At 43.6% G+C, this 14,475-nt stretch overlaps 1 protein-coding gene across 3 annotated transcripts; it reads left to right on the top strand.

Moving 5' to 3' along the window:
• Positions 1–3,534: 3,534 nt before the first annotated feature.
• Positions 3,535–13,449, top strand: MFAP5 (microfibril associated protein 5; the record flags this gene model as incomplete). Of its 3 annotated transcripts, XM_082849412.1 has the most annotated exons (8): positions 3,535–3,592; positions 4,580–4,615; positions 7,663–7,707; positions 8,473–8,505; positions 8,936–8,971; positions 11,311–11,398; positions 12,025–12,098; positions 13,337–13,449. In XM_082849412.1, 8 exons carry the CDS (start codon positions 3,535–3,537, stop codon positions 13,447–13,449), a joined length of 483 nt encoding a protein of 160 aa, XP_082705538.1. The 3 variants fall into 3 exon arrangements, with proteins under 3 accessions (XP_082705538.1, XP_082705540.1, XP_082705539.1); XM_082849414.1 differs by lacking the exon at positions 4,580–4,615; XM_082849413.1 differs by lacking the exon at positions 8,936–8,971.
• Positions 13,450–14,475: the final 1,026 nt, after the last annotated feature.

The following is a 14,475-nucleotide window of genomic DNA, read 5'->3' as shown; positions in this document are numbered from 1 at the left end:
CCAGTAAACAGATGAATAAACCAGCATGCTGTCTCTCATCCCTGTCTCCCTTCTCTTTCTTTGCATTCTACCCATCGTCCCCTGATTGGAGACCTCTTTGTAAAACTAACATTTTCCTGGATGTCTCAGACATTAGATTGCCTACATTAAGTCGCTTCTTCACCTGCCCGTCAATTCCATGGAGGACTTTCCTGCATCCTCGACCCGCAGGAGATCCACCCTGTGTTGGATGAGTATGTGGGCTGCTGCCCAGGGAGTTTTTCCCCAGGGTCAGCGAGAACCTCGGAAGAGTCTAGGCTCACATCTCTGGATGGCAGTTGCTCATTCCTGACCGTGGCTGCTGACTCTGACTTGATGTAATTAAATGATAACCACCAATGAGAAAAGTAAATCAGAGGATCTCTAAAACTGGGGGTCCAAGCGGAGACTCTGAAAACAAACAGGGACTTGTGCTAGAAGGGGCCACCAGAGCTGCCATGAACAAGACATCACCCCAAGTGCTTTCAAGTAAACGGCATTCTTGAATGACCAAGAAAGACTACATGGTGGCTTCTGCTCTTCTGCCAGTTCCTGCCGTGCTTCCTTGTTTCCTCTCCCTTCCTTCCTTCCGAGGTCCTGCTCGCTGCCTGCCTGCTCCCCCTGCCTTGCTCTGAACATTTTGTTCCTGTTTTTACTGCCCTAACTTCAGACTCCCCCTCGAGACCCTAGGAAGGCGCCCCCTCCTACTGCCTGGGGAGGCTCTCCTAAGCTACAGTCTCTGGCTGGGAGCACATTGAGGTCATTGCTGTCCCTGCCAAATGACTGGCCTGAGTTCAGTTTCTCCATCTGTCTGTGCTTCATGGAAAACATGAGTGTGGCTCTAGGCTCTCCGTTGTAGGCCCTGCCTTAGTTCTGCTTTGCGTCTGCTTTTGTCTCTTCCCCCACCCCTGCCTCCCTGCCTTTTCTTGCCCTGGCTCTCCCCAGACATCTGTTCTGTAGCCTCTGCATTCTCATTGTGGAACAGATGGGAAAAGATCAAGTTCTGGACAGGTCCGACCAGGAAGAGCTGGGTTTTGTACACAGATTTGTTCTGGGGACTGACCAGAACCCATGTATCTCAGAGATGGAGAACGTATAGCTTCCTAAGAGAAACCAGAGGTGCTATTGGCTTACTTCTGACTATGTCCATAGCTCTTCCTTGCTCGTGACAGCTTCCTTCCTTCCCTCCCTCCCTCTCTTCCTTCCTTCTTCCCTTCCATCATTTACTCTCTTCTTTCTTTTAGTCTGTAATCCATTAATACTATCTGCTCTGTCTACCTGTACACTTCTCTAATTTAGCTCATCAGGGAAATACAAAATATAGACTAAAGAAGCTAACAGATAACTTGAAATTTACACACTGCGAGGGCACATAAGGGCAACCATTCTTCAGATTTGAAGTTTCTGTAATTCAAGTTTATTCCTCCGAAGTGGAGATGTTGTAATGGTCTAAGCACTAGAGTTTCTAGGAATAAGAGTGAAGACAAAGTTTTTATAGCTCCTGGATCAGAGAAAACATTATGTACATATTACGTGACATGAAGGAAAGTACTGATGGAAAATAAAGCAAGCAGAATGAACTTGGCCCCAATTTTCTTTGGGCTTCTGATAGCATTTTTGTCCTTAAGATTCCAGAAACCAAGATTCTTAATATAAGCTTCAACAAAGACAAAAGACAACATAAGGCTGGAATCTCCTCTCATGGAGCTCCTCCACATTTCAAAAAGATGAGGGTTCTGTGTTCCTTAACTTTTCCTAAGGCAGCAGCCCTCCTCTTGGACAAAACTCATGTACTATCTGTTCGCCTGGATGTAGCAATATATGAGATTCTCAAAGGCGTGTGAGGGGGGTGGGGGTGGTGAGAGAGTCAAACGTGTAGGTCAAGAAAGAGGCAAAGAAAAAAGAGAAACATAAGGATACAAAGAGGGGCTTCCCTGGTGGCACAGTGGTTGAGGGTCCGCCTGCTGATGCAGGGGACACGGGTTCGTGCCCCGGTCTGGGAGGATCCCACATGCAGCAGAGCTGCTGGGCCCGTGAGCCATGGCCACTGAGCCTGCGCGTCCGGAGCCTGTGCTCGGCAACGGGAGAGGCCACAACAGTGAGAGGCCCGCGTACCGCAAAAAAAAAAAAAAAAAAAATCCGCCTGCCAATGCAGGAGACATGGGTTCGAGCCCTGGTCCGGGAAGATCCCACATGCCGTGGAGCAGCTAAGCCCGCGAGCCACAACTACTGAGCCTGTGAGCCACAACTACTGAGCCCGCGCACCTAGAGCCTGTGCTCTGCAACAAGAGAAGCCACCACAGTGAGAAGCCCGCACACCACAACGAAGAGTAGCTCCCGCTCGCTGCAACTAGAGAAAGCCCGTGCACAACAGTTAAGACCCAATGCAGCCAAAAAATTTTAAAAAAATAATAAAAGGATATAAAGAAAATTTTTGGTGTGGAATTCTAAAAGGACAAAAGTGAGAAAGGGGTTTAGAGGAATGATTCCAATATGGAAGATGGCCAGAAAAATAGAAACAGATTCTGGGCGCGTGACCGGAGGGGGCTGAGGAGCTGCTCTTTAGGTAAGAAGGAACCCAAGGAGAAAGGGAGGCTGGAGCCAGAACGTAGCTCACGGAAGGAAGGCAGATATGAGCGCCACCCAGCCCTTCAAGGGAGGAGCAGCACATCAACGTGGTCAGAACCTTCGGAATGAGGGTGTGAGTGACTGCAAAGCCCCATCCCCCTTCTCCTCCCAGCCTCATACTGTAGCACAGCTTCAGACTCTCTAGCCCGGCTTTCTCCCTCCCTCCCTCTCTCTCTCTCTTCCTCGCTCTCCCTCATCTCATTGTTTCAGAGTAGGCCAAATTTGAAGTCCTTTCCAGGGAGTGGCCCTGTTCATCTTACTCTCCAGCCAAAGTGGAACAGAGTGAGAAGGAGAGAGACACATTCAACAACCAAAGGACTCGGTGGAAAGAGCAGAGAACCGTAAACAGTGAGTTGTTTTGATTGTCTAAAACCCTAAATAGACAGGGGTAGGGAGTGTGTGTGTGTGTGTGTGTGTGCGCGCGCACGCGCGTGTGCGTGTGTGTGTGTGTGTGTGTGTGTGTGCGTGTGTGTGTTTTGAAAGGCTGGAAGAGGGCAATGGGGAATGTCACTGACTTAGAATTGAACAGACATCCCAATTATCCATGGAATCCCAATGAGGAGACACCAAGATGAGCAGATGATATTAAAAAGCCACAGATTTCAAAACAGAAGATTAGACACTAGGGTTGAAAGACGCCACAGGTCGGGGGTCATCATAAACCATTTACAGTATAAAATTTCCTCTGACTTGGTAGAAAAAAAGGAGAGAGAATAATGGCAAATGATCAAAGAATAGAATTTGAAGGAGAAATGTTGAGTGAAAGAGAGGAAGGGTCTGAGACTTATGGGGCACTAGGAAAGTTCCTGGGAAGATGCAGAGACAGAGATCCTCCAGATATCCTTGCCTGCAATTGAAATCTCTACTCTCCCCGCCCACCTGTCAGATATGCTGCTTTTGGGACCCAAAGTGCTGCTGTTTCTCACTGTACTCATCATTCCCTCTGGTGAGTCCCTACCTTTTTTTTCTCCCTAAAATGTCATTTCCTCAGATGTGGGTGGAGGTGTATGTTAGAGGTTGGATGGAATGAGACTGAAGGGGAAGAGGAGAAGAGATGCTTGCTATTGAGCTCTAGAATTGCCATTAAAGAGAAGAACACGGCGAGTTCCCTAGTGATCCAGTGGTTAGGACTCGTCACTTTTCACTGCCGTGGGTTCAATCCCTGGTCGGGGGAATTAATATCCCGCAAGCCGGGCAGTGAAGAAAAAAAAAACCCAAAGGATAAAGAAGCTGATATATACAAATGCATACACAAACATATAAGGATCACCTCTCAAGAAAGTCAAGTTTAAACCGTGAAGGAAAACAGTGAATATATACACCTAAGAAACACTAGTACCAGCCTACACACAAGCAGATTCACACGCACACAGAAAATATGTTGCCACATCTATACACAAATGAAAAATGATCTTCAGATTTCAAAGAATCGAACTAGAAGATTGACCACAGAAAGTGAACCTTGGCTTTCAAAAAATCCTATTCTTTTTTTTTTTTTTTAATTCGGCCAAATGCAGACTGTGAGATGATAATTTTTGGACTTGTTCAGTAGTGCAGTTAAGAGGGGTTGGCTGTGGGGACAGAAGGATGGGACATCAGAGAGTCTGCCGGCCTTCTGTGTGGATCAGGACCCTACCCCTTCTGGCTGGACTGAGGGCAAGAGGGCCTCTTGAGTCAGGGCATAGCAGAGCTCGCCTTTGTTCTCAGGAATCTGCTCTCTTTGAGTGTTCCCATGTCTGTGTGTAGCACTAACGCTCTGAGCACTTTTTTTTTTCTTTTTTTTCCTGAGTACTTTTATATTGAGCTATAACAGAAATAAAACACTGAAAGATAAAGTACAATTTTCCCATCATTTTCTGGTTCATCTTATACAAGCTTTACGGGATATAGAGCTGGACTCATTCACATACATTTTCTCCTTCCTTTGATACAGACTGGACACCCCTAGGGGTCAACAGCCAAAGAGGAGGTAGGTGAACCCTTGGAAATGGGCTCTGATGAGGTTCTTATTAGGACAATGTAGCCGAACGGTTAGAGTTCAAGAATTTGTAATACAACACAGAGAAGCATTGCCAAGGTGTGGGAAATAATAGGATCTAATTCACTAGTTCAACAATCCTATTATCCTGGTAATTGCCTGGTGGTCCAGTGGTTAGGACTATACGCTTCCACTGCAGGAGGCACGGGTTCGATCCCTGGTCGGGGAACTAAGAGCCCATTCATAAAACATTCTTGTTCTCTTTTGAACTACTGAAATAACTTTCCCCAGACCTTCTCTATGTCCGTCTCATTTCCACTCCCTTGGAAAATGCCCACAGATCCTAACAGAAAACATTTTCCTAACCATGTAATAGTGGAGAAACTAAAATGCAGACCTAAGAAGTCTTCCCAGCACCAGAGCATCTGCGGCACAATCAGACAGAACCCAAAAGTTCTGGCTTCCACAGGGCCACTTCCTTCAGCTTGATGAAGGGTACTCTAATCAACATTCCCAGGCTGCCTCCAGGTACCTAACATAAGTTCTCTTGTTTTTCCCAACCCCTGAGAGCACTGCAGTATGCAACCGGTTAATGGGTCAGAAACCAAATGAGTGGGTCACAACTGGGGCTTTTAATGAGTTAGGATAGACTAAAATAAAAACAGAGTACACTGCAAGTACATTACCAGAGTAAAGTATTATCTTATTAAACTTGTTTCAGTTTTCTTTGTGTATACTGAGGCACAATAGCATTTCTTACTGTGCATCCTGGTAGAGAAGCTAAAATATAGAAAAGCTTTTTTTTTTTTTTCTCTCTGTTGTGGGTACGGAGGTCTGAATCCCTACATTTTTGAACCTAGGTCATAGTCAGCAGTAGCAAAACTAAAAATCCAAATTCCTTTCTTTGGGCTGGTTAAGGTCCAGTCCTATTTTATGATTTGTGATGCAGAAATAGTACAAGAAATGATGAAAACGTTCCTTCAGGGAACACTCACGAATCCTTAATAAAGCATTCAGATGGTGGTAGCTCATGGAAAAGGTGGGTAAACTGAGGAATATACAGAAAACTAGTACTCTGCCTGGAATTCTGAGGAGACAGCCAGGATACTCTCAAACCCTTTGTTCGCCCACTGCTCCCTCTGTTTCTGTGCGTGGTTGGACCGGAATGTAGCTGGAGAGAATGGGAAACAGGGCAGGATAGGGCTGCACCCCGGGGAGAATCCACTCCCTTCTTACAGCTTCTGGAATGGTTCAGGTCAGTGGCTTTTCAAATATCCTGTGGGACTGGAGCAGACTTGAATTCCTTTTATCAAAATCTGTTCCGGAAGACAAAAGCTTATACTGAGTGTTAAAGATGAGGCTGTTGTCAATCTGATGACCTTCTATCCGGAATTTTTTTTTTTAAAGGATGAGTTAAGGAATAAGCAGGGGAAATTCCTTCAAAATGTTTTGTGGGGCTTCCCTGGTGGCGCAGTGGTTGAGAGTCCGCCTGCCGATGTAAGGGACGCGGGTTCGTGCCCCGGTCCGGGAAGATCCCACATGCCGCGGAGCGGCTGGGCCCGTGAGCCATGGCCGCTGAGCCTGCGCGTCCGGAGCCTGTGCTCCGCAACGGGAGAGGCCACAACAGTGACAGGCCCGCGTACCGCAAAAAAAAAAAAAAAAAAAACCGTTTTGTGTATTGCTTCTAGTGCAAGGATCAGTAACTCTGACATGCTTTAAAACATGACCAGATTTTAAATCTAACATTTATAAGCTGACCTCAAGGCAAACTGTGATTTTGCTGACCTCTAGTGGGTAAAAGAGACTATGACTCTAAGCCATTTACAGTGAAGGTTAATTACCGGTGGGATGGTTAACAAACATTTAGCTCTTCACACCGCTTTGTTCTGTTGCTTTTTAAAGCAGAGACTATTTGTTTCAGGAGTTGCTGTTATTTACAGTTTCAGATACAGTTTTCTTAGTTTATCCAATAGCTTCCACCTTAAGACCTGGACCATTTTTATTTCTTCCCCTCCGGCATTTACTTTCCAAGGATCAACAACAAGGCATTTCCTCTCCCCTCTCTTTACCTCACTTATCACTGAGCATCAGAAAACTACCAATGTTACCTTTTGTGAACACTCTTTTGTGTAAAGTCTATCATCAGACTGATATCCAATTACATCCAAATTATGAATATCAAAATCACAGTCTGCTTGAAACAGATTCAGACCGAACGAACTTATGGTTACCGGGGGGGGGGGGGGGGGGGGATAGCTAGGGAGTTTGGGATTGACATGTACACACTGCTACATTTAAAATGGATAATCAACAGGGACTGTATACTGTATACAGGGAACTCTGCTCAATATTAAATAACCTAAATGGGAAAAGAGTTTGAAAAAGAATAGATACATGTATATGTATAAGTGAATAACTTTACTGTACACCTGAAACTATCACAACATTGTTAATCAACTATACTCCAATATAAAACAAAAAGTTTTTAAAAGTCACAGTCTGTTTGAGAAAAACAATTTTCATTTTAAATAAGTATTGCAAAGAGGTCATCAATCCATTATAATTATTAACAAGCTCTATGACCTTGTGTGAGTTATTTATTCTCCTGGTCCTGAGTTTTACCATCTGTAAAAACAAGTACATAGTAATCCCAAATTAGCTGTATCTGTTATTATATGCTAGGATGAAGAAGTCATTCTTGCAGTCCAACACTAAACCAAAGTCTAACCGAGAAAGGGCGTGCCTGTGGTGGACTGTCTAATGGCCATGTAGTTCATTCATTCCTCTAAATAAGGAGCACACAGGGAGAAGGACTCTCTAGTGTTAGGACTGTACAGGTATATTTATGGAAGTAGGAAAGTGTGACATTTGTTTGGGCTACAGGGGAAAGGACTTAGGCTGGGAAGCAAAGAAAGAAAAACACTTTGGGATCTTACTATGAGTCTACTGTGCTTGTCAATTTCACTTACTGGGAGTGCAAGTGTAGGGGTGGGGGCCAGAGAATGCTCAGAAAATGTTTCCCGATTGTTTTTATGCAGATGATGTGACTCCAGTGACTCCAGAGACATTCACAGAAGATCCTAGTAGGATACTCTTTTGTTTATTTCTTTGCTTTCAAACTGGGGATAGAAGGGTTGAGGTCTGTACATCCTTCCTTAAAGGAAGACTAGAACAGTAAGTCCCCTGCATACAAACCTTCAAGTTGCGAACTTTCAAAGATTTGAACATTCTCATGTCCAATCACCTAAGTGAGTTCTTGTGTCTGGCGTACATTGTCACGTGTGTGCATCCTCTACAAGTGGATGTACTTCTGTGTACTTTACTGTACGGTACTGTATAGAGTACAGTAGTACAGCATCTTCACTTCAAGCCCAGGATGTCCAGAAGCAAGTGTAAAAGCAGCAGTGATGTAGCCGGTACTGCTGTGCTTTTCAAGGTACTGTAAGATTAAAAATGTTTATTTTTTGTGTTTGTTTTTTATGTATTATTCGTGTGAAAAGTATTATAAACCTGTTACAGTACAGCACCACATAGCCGATTGTGTTAGTTGGGTACCTAAGCTAACTTTGTTGGACTTACGAACAAATTGGACTTACAAAGGTGCTCTCGAAACAGAACTCATTTGTATGTAGGGGACTTGCTGAGGTTCAGAGCTCTGTTGTCTATCTTAGATGCCACCGAGGGCTCTAAACATGCCCAATCTTTTTATCGCTCCCTTATATTTTCCCCAAGAGTCCACATTCTTTCACTTCAATCTTGCCTCCTTTTAGATCATCATCCCTTCATCCGGCTCCTCTTTGCTACTTTTCTGACTTGCATTTTTCATTCCCTATGTTGTATCTTTGCAGATCTGGTGAATGATCCTGCTACAGATGAAACAGGTAGGTTTCACTCCTACAGGTATGTTTCATCTCCTTAAAGATGGCGTGATTCTTGTTAATATTCACAATTATTTATTCCAGCTCTTGAATTAATCATGTATTTTTATCACAGGGAAAGGGATGTTGTTCAGTGACGGTGGGATAAAAGGCAAGAATCCTGCTAGTCCTCTAAAAACAGGAAGCAAAGTGGATTAATAGCTTAAAAAAGCATGAATTAAAGTCTTCCAAAAATTAGCATCATGTCAACAGGCCAAATAATATTCAAAAAATATTTAATTATTTTCAATTAACTTTATTCCCTCGGACATAATACAGAAACCCAGCCACAGTCTTGACTTTGTCCTGTTATCTATATTCTTCCCTCTTGCCTTCTGCCTTCCCCTTTGCCAATTCGAAACCCTCCTCACACCGATGTTTTGTGCCTTTTCAGTTCTGGCCGATATCAAGCCTCCCACAGATGACCTGGGTAAGTTCAGATCTGGGATCCCAGGGCCACCGGGCCCGTTCTGGTCTTTCCCTATCCCCCATGACAGAAGGCAGTATGGCTGGTGAAGGATCCTAATTAGGGCTACCATTTTATGTAGCACAATTGTCCAACAGTATAAGTTAAATTAAAGACATTTTTGATCCCCTAACAAGCAAGAACTGCGCGAGGGGTTTGATACACAAAATACCAAGACTTGATTTTTCTCTCCAAGTTTCTGAGACTGGATGGGTAAAGGTAAGACAAGGGTGAACAAAACTGATCTTCTTCTAGATATCTTTTGTCTAGTAGACGAGATAGACAAAGGAATGGATAACCTTATTCAGTTTTACAAATGCTATAATCAGGATAAGCAAAAGAAGCTGTGGAAGACTCAAAGAGTCCTTGACTATACTTTGTGTTGGGAGTTAGGAAAGGCTTTTATGGAAGGCATATTGACTAGGTTGATTCTTGAAAGACAAGTGAATAGAAAGGGGAAGAGCTTTTAGGTAAAGAAAACAATATGGGCAAAGGCTTAGAATGGAAATGAAAACCAATCAGAGAATAATGCATGCAAAGGAAGGTCCTAAGCAGATTCATGAACTGGAAAGCCAGTGAGAATGCTTTTGCCTAGTCCCAATAAAATATGATGGCCTGAACTACGTTAGAGGTAAGGGAGAGAAATGAGCTGTCAGCGAGCAGGGACTGTTGAGATGATGTCCAGTTTTCTATTAGGTAGACGGTAGCTATTGGGTGGATGGTGGTACCAATGCGAATATTGGTGAAGGGGAAAGATAAGGCAGTTTGAGATATGGAAGGATCTTTTTTAAAAAAAAAAATCCATGAACTCTTCCACAAAAATGGCAGTTGGATTTGTAGGTCTTGAGCTTATTAGGAGAAAGATCTGGGCTAGACATATAAGTTTGAGAATTCTCAACATATAAACCTGTAATTGAAACCATGCGACAGATATAGCATTCTTCCTATGGTATCCTATAAGCAACCCTTCCAAAGACATTCTTACAGATAACTCCCGTGGTTAGTCTATTTCCTCAAGACTCATCTTACTCCTTGACTTATTCTCCATTTTACAAACTTCGCTGGTATTTAACCCGCCCCTAGGTTAGGGCTGGATGTGACTATGACCCTTGCTATTCTTTACCAAATAACTTTTATCCAAGAACCCATGATGATGTATCTAGAGCTTCCACAGCAGAATAATAATCTTTTCTCCCCTTAGCTCCAGGATGACGCTCTTCTGAGCATGGCTCGTTGCCTTGTGTTTCTACTAAATTTGCCTCTTGATAGAAACAAAGATATTCTCAATACAATGAGTTTCTCAACTCTCTAGGAGAGAAAGGAGAAAGACAAACATCATTTAAAATCAGGTTAAATCTCTTCAATTTTGTGGATCAAAACACCCCATTATGGGTTTTCTTTTAGAAGTGGCTAAAAAAGAGTTATTAATTCATCTATTTATGGGTGCCGCACGTGGGTCTCAAGTGAGGCAACAGGACAGTTACAGGGCAGTGACTTCTAGAAGCAGTAATAACTGAATGAAATTTTTGCCTTCTAGCCTCACCCGATAAAAATACCACCACAGGTATGAATGTCTTTTGCATGTCTTTTTTTAGGCTTTGTTTTTCCTTCCTGAGAATTCCTTGTCCTTGCTCTTGGGAGGATACTTGGTACATCTTCGAGTTTATTTCCAATTCTATCTCAAAGCGTATTTGTAATACTCTTCATTATCCTCCCACCCCACCCCACTGTTTTACGAGCTCCTGTTCTAAAAGTCATGGGAAAAAGATGGGACCACCGTTGCATGGTCCCAGACCAGTCTTCTCCCTAAACTACCTTCGGACACTATCTGTTGGTTAGTGGGTTGGGAAGTGACTGCAAGGACTCCATATGACTGTAGATGTCATGCTTTCTCTAATGTACTGATAATTCTGATGTGCAGATGGGGTTGAAAACCCACCAGAACAGAGAAATAGTGACCCACCTCAGAATTCAAATTCTTCAGAATGGGACTGCTAGCATTTGATATTTCATGTTGCCACCTGTATAACCCTAGAAGGATTTTTTTCCTAGAAGATACCTCAGGGACTATTTTAACCCACTTTCCTTCCAGGTAGGGAAGCACCTAAATTTCATTTTTTAGCCAACTTCTATTATTGCTTTGTTTTGGTGACAGGAAGAACATGCGCCAACTTACAGTGATCCCCTGTAGAGATTACTTTGTAGGTTTTCCCCAGCTCTCTCTCCCCTCCTCCATCCCCTTAACCCTTTGTTCATGCCTGTTTGTTATGCCTCCCCGTGTTTTTTATGTTGGGCCTCTTCAGAGTGCCGGGATGAGAAATTTGCCTGCACAAGACTCTACTCTGTGCATCGGCCAGTGAAGCAATGCATCCATCAATTATGCTTTACCAGGTAAAGGTCCCAGAACACCTAGGGAGCATCGTCCATGATAGTGCTTTCGTGTCAGTAACTATTTAATGAGCCTCCACTGTGGAATTTCAGTCTTTGGAGGGGCAGGCATTTCTTAGCATAACCCTCTTAGCTACTCCTGAAGGTGCCAATGAGCACGTGGAGTATGGATTGAGGCACACAGAGAACAGTTTGACTAATAAGTGTAGACGCTAGAAGGCAAAGGAAGGTGGGGGCTGGAGGCAGGATCATCATGAGGGAAACTCCAGTCTATCAAATTTACCACCTCACTGAAAAAGGCTGGAGCTAAACATCCAAGTGTGAAGGTAGAAAACAGTAGGGAATGGTGGGGAGGAGTATGAAGCTTGAGTCTAGGTGGAGTGTGCAAAGTGTCACCAAGAAGAGTGATTGATCCCATTCCCGTCTCCTACACTACTTGGGGAGGTGGGGTGGGGCGGGGAGTGTGAGGAAGAAGTCTGAAACACTTAAGGAAATCCAGATAAGGGGAGAACAGATAGGGAAGAGTGGGACATACAGGAGTTGAAGAGGCATCGCAGGCCGAGGCTAGATCTCCCTCTCAATGCTTTTTCTATCTCCTTCCTGCACCGTGACATTTGCACTGGTGGCAGTTTACGGCGTATGTACATCATCAACAATGAGGTCTGCTCCCGTCTTGTCTGTAAAGAGCATGAAGTTATGAAAGGTAAGACTGGCTTTTTAGTGGGGAGGGACGGTAATGAGAGTGATAACTAGGCACAAGACGCTAACAGATCCAAGGTCCGGCTTTGCAGGAGGGCTACACGTTACCCCAAATAACAATCTAAGGAAAGCAGTACGCTTACTATATACACAACCCTAAGAAAAGCACCCCTCCCCAGATCTCTTGCCAACTAGACAGTAACCCCTAACTTCTCTTACATAGAGATAGAAATTTCAGATGCTCTGGTTGCTTTGAAGATCATTCAGCAGACTTCTAGATGGAAAGCCAAGTCAGCCATTAAAAATAACAGTCTCTACTCGTCTGCAGCCACGTTCATAACTCTGGGGGGGCGGGGAAAGCTGCTGATTTGGAGGCAGTAGCATTTGGATATGTGAAAAATCAACTGGACTCCTAGACACCAGCTACCTTTTAAACAGTCCACCAATTCCAAGAACCATTTACCTTGCTTATTGTGAAATGTCAGAGGTAGAGGAAGGTAGGAAGATTTTACAAGGGTCCAGAGTGTGTGGTTATGGACTGTGCATGGTGGGAAAAAAGATATTTGTCACCTTGCCCCCGGCCAGCCCCAAACGATGGCTGTGGTCAGCAAAGGCACCACACACGAAAGCCACTCTGACTCAGCAGCCCGCCTTACACCAAGCCCCTGAGTAAGAGCTGTACTTAACTTCGCAGAAGGAAACTCACTGCTTGCCCCCAATTGGCTCTATGCAAGCCACCTGCAAGGGAAGCACCTTGACATTGAGGATGAGTATTTGGGACTCTAGGCACTTTCAAGTGTCTCAGGGGACTTGCTAAAGTTAGCCATTTTCACATAGTAAACATTTAAATGTATATTGAATGACTGGACCTCATATTTTTGCTGTTTAATAAGTCCACGATTAGAAGAATTGGGAGCAAGGTGTATAAAGGAAACTAAAATTTACCGACCACCAGTGTGCTAGGTACCTTTGTATCCATTTTTTCATTTTCATACTGACAACTACCTTGTTGAGGTGGGTATTTTAATGCTTGTTTTACAGAAAGGGATAGTGAGGTTCAGAAAAGTTAAACTTTCTGGTAGGAAGTAAATAACCAGTAAGTGGCAGGGCTGGGGTTCTAACCCTGATCTATTTCTCTTCAACCTTTTCACTACACCACCCTGCAGTCTTCCCTTTCCTTAAGACACGAGCCCTTGCCATCTTCCCGCATCCTCATCCCATTATGCTCTGCTTCTCTTCTAGATGAACTCTGCCGTCAGATGGCTGGTCTACCCCCAAGGCGACTCCGTCGCTCCAGCTATTTCCGCCTTCCCCCCTGTGATGATGTGAACTTGCAGAGACCCAGTGGTCTGTGATGTCAAGGAAGAGGAAAGAAAGAATGTGTGGGTGGGAGGGAGAGGGAACTGCTCTAAGAGGGAACTTCTTGTCCAACCATTGTCAGCCAACCCATAGACATGAGTATTTCTTAAACCAATCCCATTGCAATGTCTAGCTTTTGCCCCTACTTCGTGATTTTTCACCCATTTATCTCATTTTTCAGTACTTAAAATAGTCTATAGTATTGCATGGTTTTGCTGCTTCCCCATATCATAGACCTAGTAGATATACCATGTGGCTTAGATACAAACATTCTACATACAATTTCAAGGGAAAATAAACGTCAATAAAATTATTAAAAATAATAATTAACTACTGAATCTGTTTGAGATAGATCTTAGGGTGGAAGACGTTATCACTGTCTACCTTAACTAACCATGGAACTTTATTTTTCATTCAAGAGTTTCCTAGATTAACCCCCATTCACCTACATAGTCCCCTTTACTTTTATTAATTATTTTGCTGGATTGTCCTAACATTTGCCTGGTAGGTCCTTTTTAGGAGAAGAATTATGGTAATTTTTGTAGTCGTAGAAAATTCTCCAGAGCCGAGTTATACAAGACCAAGGCTAAAGAGAGAGGAGTACACCAGGTATAAAACTATTCAATTTTTCATGCAGTTGTTCAGTCGGCAAGTAGGGCTAGCAAGTCTCATTTACCCACTCATTTGTGGTAGTATGGGGGTTAGCCCACCTCCACAATTAGACAACTTAATGTGAAACCATATCCTTGCTCCTAATTTCCTTGAGTGGTTGGTACTTCTTTCATCCTCACCACTTACCAAAATCTGTAGAGATTATGTTGTGCAAATGGATTCTAGAGTAGCCTGACTTGGGGCATAAGAAGGGAATTCAGACCTGAACTTTAACACACAAGTATAAAGTTTACCTGATGGTTTACAGGAAAGAGTAAAAGAAACACAATATTCAGGCAACCTGCATTCTAATCCTGGCTCTAGCAGTAACCAGGCAGCCTCAGTTAAGTCATGGTCTCTCATTAGGCCCT

The sequence above is a fragment of the Leucopleurus acutus genome, assembly GCF_964270905.1.
Source record: "Leucopleurus acutus genome assembly, chromosome: 11".
Classification (NCBI taxonomy): domain Eukaryota; kingdom Metazoa; phylum Chordata; class Mammalia; order Artiodactyla; family Delphinidae; genus Leucopleurus; species Leucopleurus acutus.
This window is presented reverse-complemented; position numbering and strand designations above follow the sequence as displayed.